This window comes from Triticum urartu, chromosome 4 (genome assembly GCF_003073215.2).
Source record: "Triticum urartu cultivar G1812 chromosome 4, Tu2.1, whole genome shotgun sequence".
In the NCBI taxonomy this organism is placed as follows: domain Eukaryota; kingdom Viridiplantae; phylum Streptophyta; class Magnoliopsida; order Poales; family Poaceae; genus Triticum; species Triticum urartu.
Genome location: NC_053025.1, coordinates 299,031,682 through 299,048,983, shown reverse-complemented (window position 1 = coordinate 299,048,983; position 17,302 = coordinate 299,031,682). Strand labels below are relative to the sequence as shown.

The following is a 17,302-nucleotide window of genomic DNA, read 5'->3' as shown; positions in this document are numbered from 1 at the left end:
AATGCGGCCGTCTTGTTTTCGGCGCGGAGTGCTATGTCCAGATCACTAGCTAGAGTGATAATTCCATTCGGCCCGGGCATCTTAAGCTTCATGTACTCGTAATGGGGTATTGCTTGGAAAATTGTGAATGCTTCCCGCCCTAGTAAAGCGTGATATCCGCTCTTAAACGGGGCCACATGAAACGTGACTTCTTCGGACCTATAATTATCCGGCGTGCCAAACACCACATCTAGTGTGATTTTTCCTGTGCCGCGCGCTTCCCGACTGGGGATTATTCCTCTAAAGGTTGTGCTGCTTCGCTCGACGCGGTTCCAGTCTATTTCCATTTTTTGAAGGGTTTCCTCATAAATGAGGTTCAGTCCGCTACCTCCGTCCATGAGCACCTTGGTGAGGCGAAAGCCATCCACTATGGGACTGAGGACCAATGCGGCTGGTGCTCGGGCTGTTCGGAATCTAGGTTCATCACTTGCGTTGAAGGTAATGGCAGTGTCGCTCCATGGATTTATTGTTGCAACTTGATAGACTTCGGCGAGGCTGCGGAGTGTTCTTTTTCGCACATTGTTTGATGCGAAAGTCTCGAAGACTGTGAGAGCGGTACTGGTGTCCTCGGGGTGGCTTTCTGCGGCCTCTAGAATTAAGAGGTCCTTGCCGATTTTGGCCACCTGCCGGAGTATCCAACATGCTCTAAGGCTGTGAGTTGGTGTGGCGTCCTCTGTACTGTGAATTCTACAGGGTCCATCAAGCCACCTTTCCACTACGGTTCCATGCCCTATAGAGGGTTTTGGTTTTTTGGTGTTTATCTCGGGTGTCCTATGATGATGCACCCTCTTGGTTCGGATGGGATTGCTATTCAAGGCCGGATTATCCCAAAACTTTATTTCGGTTTTCCAGGCGCTTTCCATCGCACAGTATTTTTGTACTATGGATGCCAAGTCAGCGAAGCGTGTAATATCATGACGACTTACGGCGTTAAGGATTCCCTCGTCCGTGCAATTACTGCAAAAAATTGAGATTGCGTCTCCCTCGTGGCAATCCTTTATCCTGTTCATAACCAGGAGGAATCTGGCCCAGTAATGATGTACTGTTTCCTCGGGCCTCTGCCTGATTTCGGAGAGATCGCTTATGTTCGGGTGGGCAGGTGTCGTTGGATCTGAAACCTCACCCAATCCAAGATTCGGAGGCCGAAGAGTTTCCGAACTCTGAAGTTCGGATTCTTGGATGTTGTCCAACGAATCTAGCCCGTTGCCTGATCCTAAGCTCAGGTCTTGAGTTACATCCTCCTCTTCGCGGGTATCCGGCTTGGAGGATTCGGGAATTCGGACATAGCTAGTCCTTAAAATAGATGAAGGGTCGTCGCACTGCGCCTCTACCACGGCAACGTGGTGGGTGACTTGGGGAGAGTTAATTTCTCTTAGATCGGGTTTAAGCCCAACCTGGTCGTAATCCGTAGTGACCCCCAGGGCGGCGATGCGATCCAAGAGCTCATTTACGGAAGAGAGCTCCATTGGATCTAGCTGCTCGACAAGCTCCGAGCTGACGTGTAGGTTGCTTTTGATGACTCGAGAGGTCACCGTCGGCGCAACAGCCGAACAGGCGGTCATGAGGAAACCACCTAGCCGGAGGGTTTGGCCGACAGCCAAGGCTCCCTTAGCAACGGCGCCGTCTTTAAAGACGGGAGGAGGCATCCTTCCTGATTGTGATGACACAGAGGAACTCTCAATGAAAGCACCAATGTCGGTGTCAAAACCGGCGGATCTCGGGTAGGGGGTCCCGAACTGTGCGTCTAGGCCGGATGGTAATAGGAAGCAGGGAACACTTTGTTTTACCCAGGTTCGGGCCCTCTCGATGGAGGTAATACCCTACTCCTGCTTGATTAATATTGATGATATGGGTAGTACAAGAGTAGATCTACCACGAGATCAAGGAGGCTAAACCCTAGAAGCTAGCCTATGGTATGATTGTTGTGTATGGAGTTGATTGCCTACGGACTACAACCCTCCGGTTTATATAGACACCGGATAGGGTTAGGGTTACATAAAGTCGGTTACAATGGTAAGAGATCTTGAATATCCGCATCGCCAAGCTTGCCTTCCACGCCAAGGAAAGTCCCATCCGGACACGGGACGAAGTCTTCAATCTTGTATCTTCATAGTCCAGGAGTCCGGCTGAAGGTATAGTCCGGCTATCTGAACACCCCCTAATCCAGGACTCCCTCAGTGGCAGTCGTCAACAAAGAAGAAAGGTCGCCGGGGAGATCCGGCCCGACTGCTCAGCAGTCGGCCCGAATCTCGGGGGCTACAACCCGCGGGTGTGCCAGCGTGCCTCCGCAGAGAAAGAAGAAGACTCACCCCGGCTGTCCGACAAGTCGGCGGTCCGCTTGGCCAGCTCCTCAACATTGGCGTTGAAGGAGGTCACGCGAAGATTGTGGTAATCCTGCATCAAAATTTCAGAAAAAGTGTTGGTACTTGGAACTCACCGATTAGAGTTTCGAGCCGCCTGCTCAGCAGCCGGCCTGAAACTCGGGGACTATACCCAGTGGGTGCGCTGACGCGCCCCCACAAAGAAAAACAAGGAAGCAAAGCAAAAAGGAAGGATGCGTACCCGGATGGGCGTCCGTGATGCCAGATATGCCTTGGTGCACTCCTTGATGGCGTCACCCTCGGCCGGAGCTTGGCTTGGACGTCCAAGAGCGCTCGGTTCAACGGGCCTGTCCCGCCTCCCCGCACCCACCCGGTGGGCGCGGTGCTCGACACCTCGGTGTCCGGGATCGTGGAGCTCGCAGCGCCGGTCTCCAGAGGACGCGGCGCTGATGCCGCCTTCGTGAGACAGCGGCGCGTCGGCGTGCTGACCTCAAGGGCCAGGCCCGCCGCCGCCGTGCCTCCGGCTGGCGGCACTGGCAGGTTCGTCGGCTGCCCGCCCGGCGCGCTTCCGGAGGGTGGCGGTGGCGGCACAATGACTTCCGGCGTGGCGGTGACGTCGGCGTCCCTCTCCATGACCGGGTTCTTGTCGCCGACTTCCCCAGTCTGCGCCGTGAACTCCGGTGGCGGCGGCGCGGAGTTCAAGGGGACGACAAACACCACCGACTGGTGGTGTGCGGCTTCCTCTGCGCGCTTCTTCTCCGCATCGGCAGCCTCGGCCTCCGCCAGCTTCTTCAGGGCGGCGGCCTCCGCCTTCTTCAGGCGGGCGGCTTCCTGCTCCTCACGCGCCTCCCGTGCGTTCCGCTCCGTTGCCTCCCGGAGGTCAGTGGCGGGATCAATCCGCCGGTTGGTGGAGGAGGTCTCCGCCAACTTTACGACGGAGCCGGCGGCCGACTTCTCAAGAGAGAGCGGGACCCTAAAGTCGGGAAAATAAAGTAAAGGGATTTTAGACAGACTCAATAAAGAAATGTGAGGGTACGAAGGGAGGTTGTACTTACGCCGAAATCAGCTGCGGCATCTTCACCACCTTGTAGAAGCGGTTGGCCTTTGCGGCCGCTTCGTCCCACTTGGTCGCTGCGGCTGAACCCTTGGGCTTCTTCGGCCGGCTGCCGAACAGGCTCGTCCCAGCCCCGCGCTTCTTGCCGCCACCTTGAGCATCCGGCGGGGCTGACGAGCCCGCGCCCGGCTGGCTGGCTCCTGGCTGGTGGTGCGGGGCGACCTCCTCGTCATCATCAGGCCAGTCCTCGAGACTGGCCCCAAGTCTCGGGCCACCTGATGCGCCGCCTCCTCCCTCGGCCGCTCGGTCGGGGAGGAACTCGCGGTCCGGCCCCACGGTGCCGGCTGCTAGCTGGAGGAGGGAGTTCTGACCAAAGCCGACTGGTCAGAACGAGCAAGACGGACTCGGCAGTAAAGATATCAGGAGAATCGAAGAAAAAGAGAGAAGGAAAATGACTCACCAGAGGCGGAGGGGCAGCACGTGAATACGGCTCCTTGCCGAACTGCCACTCTTCGTTGAGGTCGCAGCTCGCGAGATAGTTCACCATGTAGGCTATCTCCTTGTGAGGCATCTCCTTGGTGCACATTCGGCTCGGGTCTCGGTGCCCGCTCATCTGGCAGATCATGTAGGGGCGACTTTGGAGGGGCAGCACTCTGCGCGCCATGAAGGCGGCCAGCAAGTCCGGCCCGGTCAGGCCCTCCGGCTGCGCCAGCACTCGAAGCCGTGCAAACGACGCCAACTCCTGCAGGCGTCAGCGTCCGGGCCCGGTGCGACCAGTTGGGCTGTCTCCCAGCCGGCGGGTCGGCTACGTAGGCCGGCAGGTTGACCCAATCACCCTCTGTGGAGACGTTCTTCACGTAGAAGTATGACCGCTGCCACATCTTCACCGATTTGATCAGCCTGATGGAGGGAAATGCGTTGTCGGCCCCCGACCTCCGCACGACGATGAACGCGCGACACAGAGCCGGCACGCCCGCGGCTTGGGTGCCGAGCTTGAAGAAGAAGAACTCCCCACAGAGCTCGATGGTGGGGAGAACGCCGATGAAGCCTTCGCACGGGGTGACGAAGGCGGACAGTAACACCACCGTGTTGGGGGTGAGGTGGTGCGGCTGGAGTCCGTAGAACTCAAGGAAGGAGCGGAATAAGTTGCTCGCTGGCAGGCCCAGGCCGCGCAGGCAGTGCGAGCGGAAGACGACCCGCTCGCCCTCCTGCGGCGCCGGTGAAATTTCTCCCCTCCGCGCGAGGCGGACCCTCACGAGGTCCTCGCCGGGCAATCGACGTGTCTTGTGGAGGAAGTCGATGTGATCCTCGTGGACCTCCGAACCATCCCAGGTACCGGAGTGCGCCGTCGGGGGTGTGACGGCGGAGGAAGAGGTCATCGTGAGCGGACCACCGCGATGTTCGACGAGGCTCGAGGTGCTGAGAGAGAGAGAAGAAGAAGGAGAGAAAGCAGTGGGGAGGCGGGACGCGCATGCTCCACCGTCTCCCCTCCTCCCCCTACTTATAGCCCTGTGGGCTGCGAAGCCGAGGGGGCAGTTGTGGGATTTACTGCGCCCACTACCCCACGCCCCCACGTCTATCGCGCAAAGTTACTGCGCGCGGTAATTCCGTGAGAACCTCAACCGTCCCCCACGGCCGCAGCGGATCCGCTCGCGTGCTGAGGCGCGGTAGTGGTGGGCCCCCGCCTGCAGGCATGTCCCATCTCGCGGATGGGTAGGCAGGCTGGCCCGGCCACTGGTTGCCACGTGGTGGGCACGAAGTGGGTGGTGGCCAGGAAGCTTAGCTTGTACGCCACTGAGTTCCCACCAGGGGATTCGAAAGTATCTTTTGGACAATTCAAAGTCAAGCGACTCCGACTCCTACCAGTCGGCCCGGCAGAGTCAAGCGGAGTCTCCACCTCAGGTACTCGGAGAATGAAGCTACTGAGGCTCCTTGGCTGGATGTCCACGGTGCATCATCAGCTTCGGGGACTACTGTCGGAGTAATGGGCCACGGGTTGGCTAACCCGAGGCCCATAACCTTTCAAGACGTCGGGGCTAACTGCGCCCCTCAAGACAACAGACGGAGAGCCGACTTCAGGAGGGAGGCCAGAGGAAGAGCCGGTAGCCCATATGCGTCCGAGTCCTAGAGAAGAGATCAAGACCGTCCGACTCCGACTGGCGGCTTCCAGAGAAGCCGGCCATGGGGAGTTGGCCCACGACACCAGCAAAGCCCATGCCCTCATCAGGGGGGATGGGACAGGGAGTGGCGACAGTAAAGCCCATGTTGGGGAACGTAGTAATTTCAAAATTTTCCTACGCACACGCAAAATCATGGTGATGCATAACAATGAGAGGGGAGAGTGTTGTCCACGTACCCTCGTAGACCGAAAGCGGAAGCATTAGCACCATGCGGTTGATGTAGTCGTACGCCTTCACGGCCCGACCGATCATGCACCGAAACTACGGCACCTCCGAGTTCTAGCACACGTTCAGCTCGATGACGATCCCCGGACTCCGATCCAGCAGAATGTCGGGGAAGAGTTCCGTCAGCACGACGGCGTGGTGACGATCTTGATGTTCTACTGTCGCAGGGCTTCGCCTAAGCACCACTACAATATTATCGAGGACTATGGTGGAGGGGGGCACCGCACACGGCTAAGAGATCAATGATCAACTATTGTGTCTATGGGGTGCCCCCTGCCCCCGTATATAAAGGAGCAAGGGAGGGAGGCGGCCGGCCTAGGAGGAGGGCGCGCCAAGGGGGGAGTCCTACTCCCACCGGGAGTAGGACTCCTCCTTCCCTTGTTGGAGTAGGAGAGAAGGAAAGAGGGGGAGAGGAACAAGGAAAAGTGGGCTGCACCCCTTGTCCAATTTGGACCAGAGGGGGGCGCGCGCCTCCTTCCTTTTGGCCTCTCTCCTCTATTCCCGTATGACCCAATAAGGCCCATATACTCCCCGGCGAATTCCCGTAACTCTCGGGTACTTTGAAAAATACCCGAATCACTCGGAACCTTTCCGATGTCCGAATATAGTCGTCCAATATATCGATCTTTATGTCTCGACCATTTCGAGACTCCTCGTCATGTCCCCGATCTCATCCGGGACTCCGAACTCCTTTGGTACATCAAAACTCATAAACTCATAATATAACTGTCATCGAAACCTTAAGCGTGCGGACCCTACGGGTTCGAGAACAATGTAGACATGACCGAGACACGCCTCCGGTCAATAACCAATAGCGGGACCTGGATACTCATATTGGCTCCCACATATTCTACGAAGATCTTTATCGGTCAGACCGCATAACAACATACGTTGTTCCCTTTGTCATCGGTATGTTACTTGCCCGAGATTCGATCGTCGGTATCTCAATACCTAGTTCAATCTCGTTACCGGCAAGTCTCTTTACTCGTTCCGTAATACATCATCCTGCAACTAACTCATTAGTTGCAATGCTTGCAAGGCTTAAGTGATGTGCATTACTGAGAGGGCCCAGAGATACCTCTCCGACAATCGGAGTGACAAATCCTAATCTCGAAATACGCCAACCCAACAAGTATCTTCGGAGACACCTGTAGAGCACCTTTATAATCACCCAGTTACGTTGTGACGTTTGGTAGCACACAAAGTGTTCCTCCGGTAAACGGGAGTTGCATAATCTCATAGTCATAGGAACATGTATAAGTCATGAAGAAAGCAATAGCAACAAACTAGACGATCAAGTGCTATGCTAACGGAATGGGTCAAGTGAATCACATCATTCTCCTAATGATGTGATCCCGTTAATCAAATGACAACTCATGTCTATGGTTAGGAAACATAACCATCTTTGATCAACGAGCTAGTCAAGTAGAGGCATACTAGTGACACTCTGTTTGTCTATGTATTCACACATGTACTATGTTTCCGGTTAATACAATTCTAGCATGAATAATAAACATTTATCATGATATAAGGAAATAAATAATAACTTTATTATTGCCTCTAGGGCATATTTCCTTCAGTCTCCCACTTGCACTAGAGTCAATAATCTAGTTCACATCGCCATGTGATTTAATACCAATAGTTCACATCACCATGTGATTAACGCCCATAGTTCACATCGACATGTGACCAACACCCAAAGGGTTTACTAGAGTCAATAATCTAGTTCACATCGCTATGTGATTAACACCCAAAGAGTACTAAGGAGTGATCATGTTTTGCTTGTGAGAGAAGTTTAGTCAACGGGTCTGCCACATTCAGATCCGTAAGTATTTTGCAAATTTCTATGTCAACAATGCTCTGCACGGAGCTACTCTAGCTAATTGCTCCCACTTTCAATATGTATCCAGATTGAGATTTAGAGTCATCTGGATCAGTGTCAAAATTTGCATCGACGTAACCCTTTACGACGAACCTTTTTGTCACCTCCATAACCGAGAAACATATCCTTATTCCACTAAGGATAATTTTGACCGCTGTCTAGTGATCTACTCCTAGATCACTATTGTACTTCCTTGCCAAACTCAGGGCAGGGTATACAATAGGTCTGGTACACAGCATGGCATACTTTATAGAACCTATGGCTGAGGCATAGGGAATGACTTTCATTTTCTCTTTATCTTCTGCCGTGGTCGGGTTTTGAGTCTTACTCAACTTCACACCTTGTAACACAGGCAAGAACTCCTTCTTTGACTGTTCCATTTTGAACTACTTCAAAATCTTGTCAAGGTATGTACTCATTGAAAAACTTATCAAGTGTCTTGATCTATCTCTATAGATCTTGATGCTCAATATGTAAGCAGCTTCACCGAGGTCTTTCTTTGAAAAAACTACTTTCAAACATTCCTTTATGCTTTGCAGAATAATTCTACATTATCTCTGATCAAGAATATGTCATTCACATATACTTATCAGAAATGTTGTAGTGCTCCCACTCACTTTCTTGTAAATACAGGCTTCACCACAAGTCTGTATAAAACTATATGCTTTGATCAACTTATCAAAGCGTATATTCCAACTCCGAGATGCTTGCACCAGTCCATAGATGGATCGCTGGAGCTTGCATATTTTGTTAGTACCTTTAGGATTGACAAAACCTTCTGGTTGCATCATATACAACTCTTCTTTAATAAATCCATTAAGGAATGCAGTTTTGTTTATCCATTTGCCAGATTTTATAAAATGCGGCTATTGCTAACATGATTCAGACAGACTTAAGCATAGATACGAGTGAGAAACTCTCATCGTAGTCAACACCTTGAACTTGTCGAAAACCTTTTTGCGACAATTCTAGCTTTGTAGATAGTAACACTAATATCAGCGTCCGTCTTCCTCTTGAAGATCCATTTAATCTCAATGACTCGCCGATCATTGGGCAAGTCAATCAAAGTCCATACTTTGTTCTCATACATGGATCTCATCTCAGATTTCATGGCCTCAAGCCATTTCACGGAATCTGGGCTCATCATCGCTTCCTCATAGTTCGTAGGCTCATCATGGTCAAGTAACATGACCTCTAGAACAGGATTACCGTACCACTCTGGTGCGAATCTCACTCTGGTTTACCTACGAGGTTTCGGTAGTAACTTGATCTGAAGTTACATGATCATAATCATTAGCTTCCTCACTAATTGGTGTAGTAGTCACAGGAACAGATTTCTATGATGAACTACTTTCCAATAAGGGAGCATGTACAGTTACCTCATCAAGTTCTACTTTCCTCCCAGTCACTTCTTTCGAGAGAAACTCCTTCTCTAGAAAGGATCCATTCTCAGCAATGAATATCTTGCCTTCGGATCTGTGATAGAAGGTGTACCCAACATTTTCTTTTGGGTATCCTATGAAGACGCACTTCTCCGATTTGGGTTTGAGCTTATCAGGTTGAAACTTTTTCACATAAGCAATGCAACCTCAAACTTTAAGAAATGACAGCTTAGGTTTCTTGCCAAACCATAGTTCATACGATGTCGTCTCAACGGATTTAGATGGTGCCCTATTTAATGTTAATGTAGTTGTCTCTAATGCATAACCCCAAAACGATAGCGGTAAATCAGTAAGAGACGTCATAGATCGCACCATATCTAATAAAGTACGGTTACGACTGCCAAACTCGTAACTCAAATATTTTCCTTCTGCGATCATATCGTAGAAACTTTTATTTTTGTTACGATGATTCTCCACTTCACTCTGAAATTCTTCGAACTTTTCAAATGTTTCAGATTTGTGTTTCATCAAGTAGATATACTCATATCTGCTCAAATCATCTGTGAAGATCAGAAAATAATGATACCTGCCGCGAGCCTCAATATTCATCGGACCACATACATCAGTATGTATGATTTCCAACAAATCTGTTGCTTGCTCCATTGTTCCGGAGAACGGAGTCTTAGTCATCTTGCCCATGAGGCATGGTTCGCAAGCATCAATTGATTCATAATCAAGTGATTCCAAAAGCCCATCAGCATGGATTTTCTTCATGCGTTTTACACCAATATGACCTAAACGGCAGTGCCACAAATAAGTTGCACTATCATTATTAACTTTGCATCTTTTGGTTTCAATATTATGAATATGTGTATCACTACGATCGAGATCCAACGAACCATTTTCATTGGGTGTGTAACCATATAAGGTTTTATTCATGTAAACAGAACAACAATTTATTCTCTTACTTAAATGAATAACCGTATTGCAATGAACATGATCAAATCATATTCATGCTCAACGCAAACACCAAATGACACTTATTTAGGTTCAACACTAATCCCGAAAGTATAGGGAGTGTGCGATGATAATCATATCAATCTTGGAAGCACTTCCAACACACATCGTCACTTCACCCTTAACTAGTCTCTGTTCATTCTGCAACTCCCGTTTCGAGTTACTACTCTTAGCAACTGAACCAGTATCAAATACCAAGGGGTTGCTACAAACACTAGTAAAATACACATCAATAATATGTATATCAAATATACCTTTGTTCACTTTGCCATCCTTCTTATCCGCCAAATACTTGGGGTAGTTCCGCTTCCAATGACTAGTCCCTTTGTAGTAGAAGCACTCAGTTTCAGGCTTCAGTCCAGACTTGGGTTTTTCATTTGAGCAGCAACTTGCTTGCCGTTCTTCTTGAAGTTCCCCTTTCTTCCCTTTGTCCCTTTACTTGAAACTAGTGGTTTTGTTTACCATCAACACTTGATGCTTTTCTTGATTTCTAACTTCGTCGATTTAAGCATCGCGAAGAGCTTGGGAATCGTTTCCGTTATCCCTTGCGTATTATAGTTCATCACGAAGTTCTACTAACTTGGTGATGGTGACTAGAGAATTCTGTCAATCACTATTTTATCTGGAAGATTAACTCCCACTTGATTCAAGCGATTGTAGTACCCAGACAATCTGAGCACATGCTCACTGCTTGAGCTATTCTCCTCCATCTTTTAGCTATAGAACTTGTTGGAGACTTCATATCTCCCAACTCGGGTATTTGCTTGAAATATTAACTTCAACTCCTGGAACATCTCATATGTTCCATGACGTTGAAAACGTCTTTCAAGTCCCGATTCTAAGCTGTTAAGCATGGTGCACTAAACTATCAAGTAGTCATCATATTGAGCTAGCCAAACGTTCATGACATCTGCATCTGCTCCTGCAATAGGTCTGTCACCTAGCGGTGCATTAAGGACATAATTCTTCTGTGCAGCAATGAGGATAAACCTCAAATCACGGATCCAATCCGCATCATTGCTACTAACGTCTTTCAACTTAGTTTTCTCTAGGAACATATCAAAAATAAAACAGAGGAGCTAAACGCGAGCTATTGATCTACAACATAAATATGCACTATTCCTTTCTGGAGCACCGGTTTTATTTTAGTTCAAGTCACCAGATATGTCTTTTTCAAAGCATGAACATGTTTGTTGTTAAAACATTCAGATTCCTTTTCTTTTAGTTTAATATAATGACACGTCCATTTTGCATCATGTTTTCTTAATGTTATTTATGATGTTTTTATCCATAATAATGCTTTTTGGAGTAATTCTAATGGCTTTTCTCAAGGTATACACAAAGAGGGAGAATTCCGGCAGTTGGAAATCTGGACCAGGATAAGCTACGTCAGGCCACCTATTCTGCACAACTCCAAACAAGCTGAAACTTCACGGATTTTTTTATCAAATATATGATGAATATTGGAGCAAATAACTACCAGAGGGGGCCCCAGGCGCGCCCTGGTGGGTTGTGCTCACCCAGGGCCACCTCTGATGCCCATCTTCTGGTATATAAGTCATTTTAACCTAGAAAAAAAATAAGGAGAGGACTTTCGGGATGGGGCGCCGCCGTCTCGAGGCGGAACTTGGGCAGGAGCACTTTTGCCCTCCGGCGGAGCGATTCCCGTGTACCCTCAAGAACACTTTGCTTATCATAAGAAATCGTTTTGGCCTGTCATTTGCCTCAAAAGGATTTGGCTACCTTGTTGAATTTTTGTTACTACTATCGTTACTTGCTCGTTACAAATTATCTTGCTATCAAACTACTCTGTTACTGACAATTTCAACACTTGTAGACATTACCTTACTGAAAACCACTTTGTCATTTCCTACTGCTCCTCGTTGGGTTCGACACTCTTACTTATCGAAAAGAGTTACAATTGATCCCCTATACTTGTGGGTCATCATATACCCACTTGATAACATGTGGGCTCGGGGGGCTAAAACGCCTTTTTCTATTTGATTTTCGATGAGAACGTAGACATACACTCACACCGCCACACACACATGCTTACACCACGCGCCTGCTAAAGAACAGGTCGGAGTTGTGCCACCTTGTCCGGGCTGGGCTAAACTAAAATAGGAATGGCTCATTCATTGATGACGGGTCTGTTGGTGCGGGCATGGTGCTTAGAGACAGTATGGGCAACGTTAGTTTTCTCCCCGTGTAGGAATTATTCTCTTGCAGAGATGTTGTGGAAGCGGAGTTGTGTGCATGCATGAAGGGTCTTCCCCTCACGTTGCAAAGAAGTGATCTTCCAATTATTATCGAGATGGACTCTAATGTTGCAGTCAAGCTTGTTTAGGATAAGGAAGTTGATAGATTGTTTTTCTACTCTCTTGTTATAGAGATCGGGCATCTTATGCGGCTTCGTGATTCTTGTATTACTCATGCGTGTCACTCTCAAAATATGGTTAGTGATAGTTTAGCTAATTTCACTCGAATTGAAGGGAGAGCCATGACCTGGATTGGTTCTGGCCCTGATGAATCTATACAACTAGTTGCCAATGACTATAAGGATATTATGAGTTGAGTAATACAAGTTATTTCCCCCGCAAAAGAAAATGTTTGGACATTCAGAAAAGTTCATGGATTTGAAATAAGTTTGTGAATGTGAAAAAATTTCATGAATTCAAAAAGAGTTCATGAATTTTACAAACGTTCACAGATTTGAGAAAAGTTCATGAATTTGGAAAAAATGCTCATACATTTTTAAATAATTTGAAATTTGAAAAATATTGTGAAATTGATTTTTTGTGAATTTAAAGAATTTTCATGTATTTGAATTTTTTTGCAATTTTTTAAAATATTATGAATTTCATCTTTTTATGAATTCAGCCATTTGACATATTTTTTTATGAATTCAACCAAACAAACACATAGAAAAAGCCAGCAATAATAAAAGCACTAAAAACCGGTGATAAAGATCCCAAAAACAAAGGGTTACCTGGGTCGGCTCATGGGAAGCACACATGGGCGCCGCATACGTTTTTTTTGAAAGGTTGCCTGATGTCTACTACACAACCTTCTTCTTATAGACGTTGTTGGGCCTCCAAGTGCAGAGGTATGTAGGACAGTAGCAAATTTTCCTCAAGTGGATGACCTAAGGTTTATCAATCCGTAGGAGGCGTAGGATGAAGATGGTCTCTCTCAAGCAACCCTGCAACCAAATAACAAAGAGTCTCTTGTGTCCCCAACACACCCAATATAATGGTAAATTGTATAGGCGCACTAGTTCGGCGAAGAGATGGTGATACAAGTTGTATATGGATGGTAGATAAAGGTTTTTGTAATCTGAAAATATAAAAACAACAAGGTAACTAATGATAAAAGTGAACGTAAACGGTATTGCAATGCGTTGAAACAAGGCCTAGGGTTCATACTTTCGCTAGTGCAAGTCCTCTCAACAATAATAACATAATTGGATCACATAACTATCCCTCAACATGCAACAAAGAGTCACTCTAAAATCACTAATAGTGGAAAATGAACGAAGAGATTATGGTAGGGTACGAAACCACCTCAAAGTTATTCTTTCCAATCAATCCGTTGGGCTATTCCTATAAGTGTCACAAACAGCCCTAGAGTTCGTACTAGAATAACACCTTAAGACACAAATCAATCAAAACCCTAATGTCACCTGGATACTCCAATGTCACCTCAAGTATCCGTGGGTATGATTATACGATATGCATCACACAATCTCAGATTCATCTATTCAACCAACACATAGAACCTCAAAGAGTGCCCCAAAGTTCCTACCGGAGAATCACGACAAAAACGTGTGCCAACCCCTATGCATAGGTTCATGGGCGGAACCCGCAAGTTGATCACCAAAACATACATCAAGTGAATCAGGTGGTATCCCATTGTCACCATAGATACGCACGGCAAGACATACATCAAGTGTTCTCAAATCTTTAAAGACTCAATCCGATAAGATAACTTCAAAGGGAAAACTCAATCCATTACAAGAGAGTAGAGGGGGGAGAAACATAAGATCCAGCTATAATAGCAAAGCTCGCGATACATCAAGATCGTATCACCTCAAGAACATGAGAGAGAGAGAGATCAAACACATAGCTACTGGTACATACCCTCAGCCCCGAGGGAGAACTACTCCCTCCTCGTCATGGAGAGCACCGGGATGATGAAGATGGCCACCGGAGAAGGATTCCCCCTCCGGCAGGGTGCCAAAACGGGTCTAGATTGGTTTTCGGTGGCTACGGAGGCTTCTGGCGGTGGAACTCCCGATCTATTGTCCGTTCTGAAAGTTTTAGAATACATAGGTATATATGGGTGCAGGAAGTACGTCGGTGGAGCTTCGGGGGCCCCACGAGGCAGGGGGCGCGCCCCCACCCTCGTGGCGCCTCCCTTCTCTCCTGACGTGGGGTCCAAGTCCATCCGGTAGCTTTCCTTCAAAAAATAACTTCTCCAGTTGATTTCGTTCCGTTTCGACTCCGTTTGATATTTCTTTTCTTCGAAACACTGAAATAGGCAAAAAAAACCCAGCAAATCTGGGCTGGGCCTCCGATTAATAGGTTAGTCCCCCCAAAAATATAAAAGTGGATAATAAAGCCCAATATTGCCCAAAACAGTAGATAACATCGCATGGAGCAATCAAAAATTATAGATACGTTGGAGACGTATCATTGCCTCATGACATTTTATTGAAAAGTCAATAGGATTACATCGTTCGGTACATGATGCAGCAGAAATCAGGAAGGTCAAATTTAGCCAAGTGATGTGCCACCTGATTCACTTCTCTTGGGACATGTTGGAAAGAAACTCCATCAATCATCTAAGCTCGAGTAAAGCAATCTGAGAGGATCACTGTATAAGGACCAAGCACCTCCATCTCTCCTCTACATAACTCGATGATCTCCAGAGAGTCTGATTCAATGATGACACTCGTAGAACCCAGGTACTCTAGGAGGTCAATACCTTTTCGAAGCGCAACTGCTTCCGCAGTAGCCTTCTCATCAAGGGCAAGAGACAAATGGCTTGCCGCATCAGTAATTGTTTATCCAATGCTGTTTCGAAGAATAACTCCCACAACTCCGGTTCCATTATGGGTGCTGCGTACGTTTAAGGCACTAAATGGCGCGTTAAGCGCCGAATAGGTACCCGAAGCCTAGTAGACAAGTTGGCCCAACCCGTCAGTAGTCAGCCTAAAGGCCCAATTCCAAGATTAGTCCAAACCAAAACCCAATCTCCAAAAAAAGAAGTCCAAACCAAAACCCTCACCTCGTCCTCCCCTTCTGCCGTCGCCGCCAGCGCCAGCACCTCCTCCTCCCCCCGCCCCCCGCCCCCCGCCCCCGGTCTCCGATGGCCGACGCACCGGAGCAGCCTACGCCAGACCCACCCACACCGCCGCAGGAGGCTATCCAAATGCCTAAGAAAAATAAGAAAGGCCGCAGGAAGAAGCCGAAGAAAGCCGCCGCCGCCGCTGCCGCCCCCTCCTCCTCTGGCGCCACCATGGTCGAGGATCCCTTCCTCGTCCTCGCCGGCGGCAAGGAAGGAGGTAACGAGCTGACTTTCCAGTACTGGGCTCCACCTTGGTTCGGTTTGTCTCTGTGATTACTGACGTGTGTGGGGGATTCGGCGCAGGGTTCCTGGAGCTGGAGGAGATCGACGGGGCCGACTTCGGGATCTTCGGGAGCTTCGTGGAGGACGTGGGAGCAAGTGAGAAGAAAGCGTGGAATGACCAGAAGAAGAAGAAGAAGAAAAAGAAACGCAAGCGAGGGGATGCCAAGCGCTTGGATGGGGATGTAGGCGGCGATGGTGATGGTGATGGCGATTGTGCAGGCGATTTGGTAGCTGAGAGCGAGGAGGAGGGTGAGAAGGGTGAGAATAAAAGAAAGAGGAAGAAGAGGAACAAGAAGAAGAGGAAGGTGAAGGATAATGATTCAGAGAGCAAGGAGGACGTTGCTGATGACAATGTGGAAGGTGCTTAGCTTCTCATTTTCAGCCTGTGGCTTCGGACCATTTGCTTTTGTAGCTCTTAGACTGTAGTTTTGCATTCTTTGCTTTGTTGTGCTTCTGTTAGCTGTGATTTGCCAAATTTATAGTTAAGAATACTGTTGTGTGCTTCCAGATATGCAAGATGACATTGAAAATATGGAACAAGACAACAAAGAGGAGGTGAAATTGGGTGAGGATGAACTTTATGCGTGGCTAGAGCTAAGATTGCATCCCCTTCTTATCAAGGCAATGCACAGGCTTGGGTTCAATGAACCAACACCTATACAGAAGGCTTGCATTCCTGCAGGGGCTCACCAAGGCAAGGTTTGTCAATGTTAACTCATAGGCCACTGGCCATTGGCTTTTTCTACATGAAAATGGTGACGCTATTCTTACTGAAAATATGGTATTGTTCTTATGCTTGTTGCTTTCATAAAGTTGCCTAATGGATATATTATTGTATTATATACTGGTAGTGCTATTTTTCGTCCCTCTTAGTTAACTAATTATTAATCAAAGCTTTTAAAATCGCTCCAGATGAAACCTTAGGTCTTTTAACTATGCTCTTGTATAATTTTTACACTGCAACAGGATGTTATTGGAGCAGCTGAGACAGGTTCTGGCAAGACACTTGCTTTTGGTCTCCCTATTTTGCAGCGCCTTCTGGAAGAACGAGATAAGACCACAAGATTACATGTAGAAGATGAAAAAGTGGCGGAGGGAAGTTCTACAGGAGGCCCACTCAGAGCACTTATTTTGACACCCACCAGAGAACTTGCCAAACAGGTATAAGAATGACCTAACGTAGACCAATTTACATTTGGCGTGGAATTTAATTGTTTGATGATGCTGTAGCAGCGCAGCTATAAATCTATGGTCTCCATCCTATTGCTTTTTTTTTTTGTGAATGACCATCCTACTGCCCTTAGCGCTTAATTGGGTTCAAATTTCCCTAGCTTATTCAGTTTGAATTCTGAATGTCATTGGTCCTGTAATTTCTTCTGTGCAAGCTTTCACCTCTATTCAAATGAGGTACTATGTGTCACCCACTCATTCTTATGTTATTATTCTTATTTAAAGGTCTGTGATCATCTAAAAGAAGCAGCTAAGTTCTTAGGAATTCATGTTGTTCCTATCGTTGGTGGTTTATCCATGGAAAAGCAAGAACGACTTCTGAAAAAGAAACCTGAAATTGT

The 17,302-nt window shown here is 47.8% G+C and overlaps 1 protein-coding gene across 1 annotated transcript in view; it reads left to right on the top strand.

Moving 5' to 3' along the window:
• The first annotated feature begins 15,428 nt into the window (after positions 1 to 15,428).
• The window catches only part of LOC125554730 (DEAD-box ATP-dependent RNA helicase 13-like), a 59,672-nt gene continuing 57,798 nt past the window's right edge, over positions 15,429 to 17,302 (top strand). Inside the window, exons 1-5 of the mRNA XM_048718177.1 lie at positions 15,429 to 15,666; positions 15,753 to 16,091; positions 16,240 to 16,430; positions 16,698 to 16,892; positions 17,187 to 17,300. Of these exons, the coding sequence (XP_048574134.1) occupies positions 15,471 to 15,666; positions 15,753 to 16,091; positions 16,240 to 16,430; positions 16,698 to 16,892; positions 17,187 to 17,300 (1,035 nt within the window). The 5' untranslated portion in view covers positions 15,429 to 15,470. The remainder of the gene's footprint in view (positions 15,667 to 15,752; positions 16,092 to 16,239; positions 16,431 to 16,697; positions 16,893 to 17,186; positions 17,301 to 17,302) is intronic.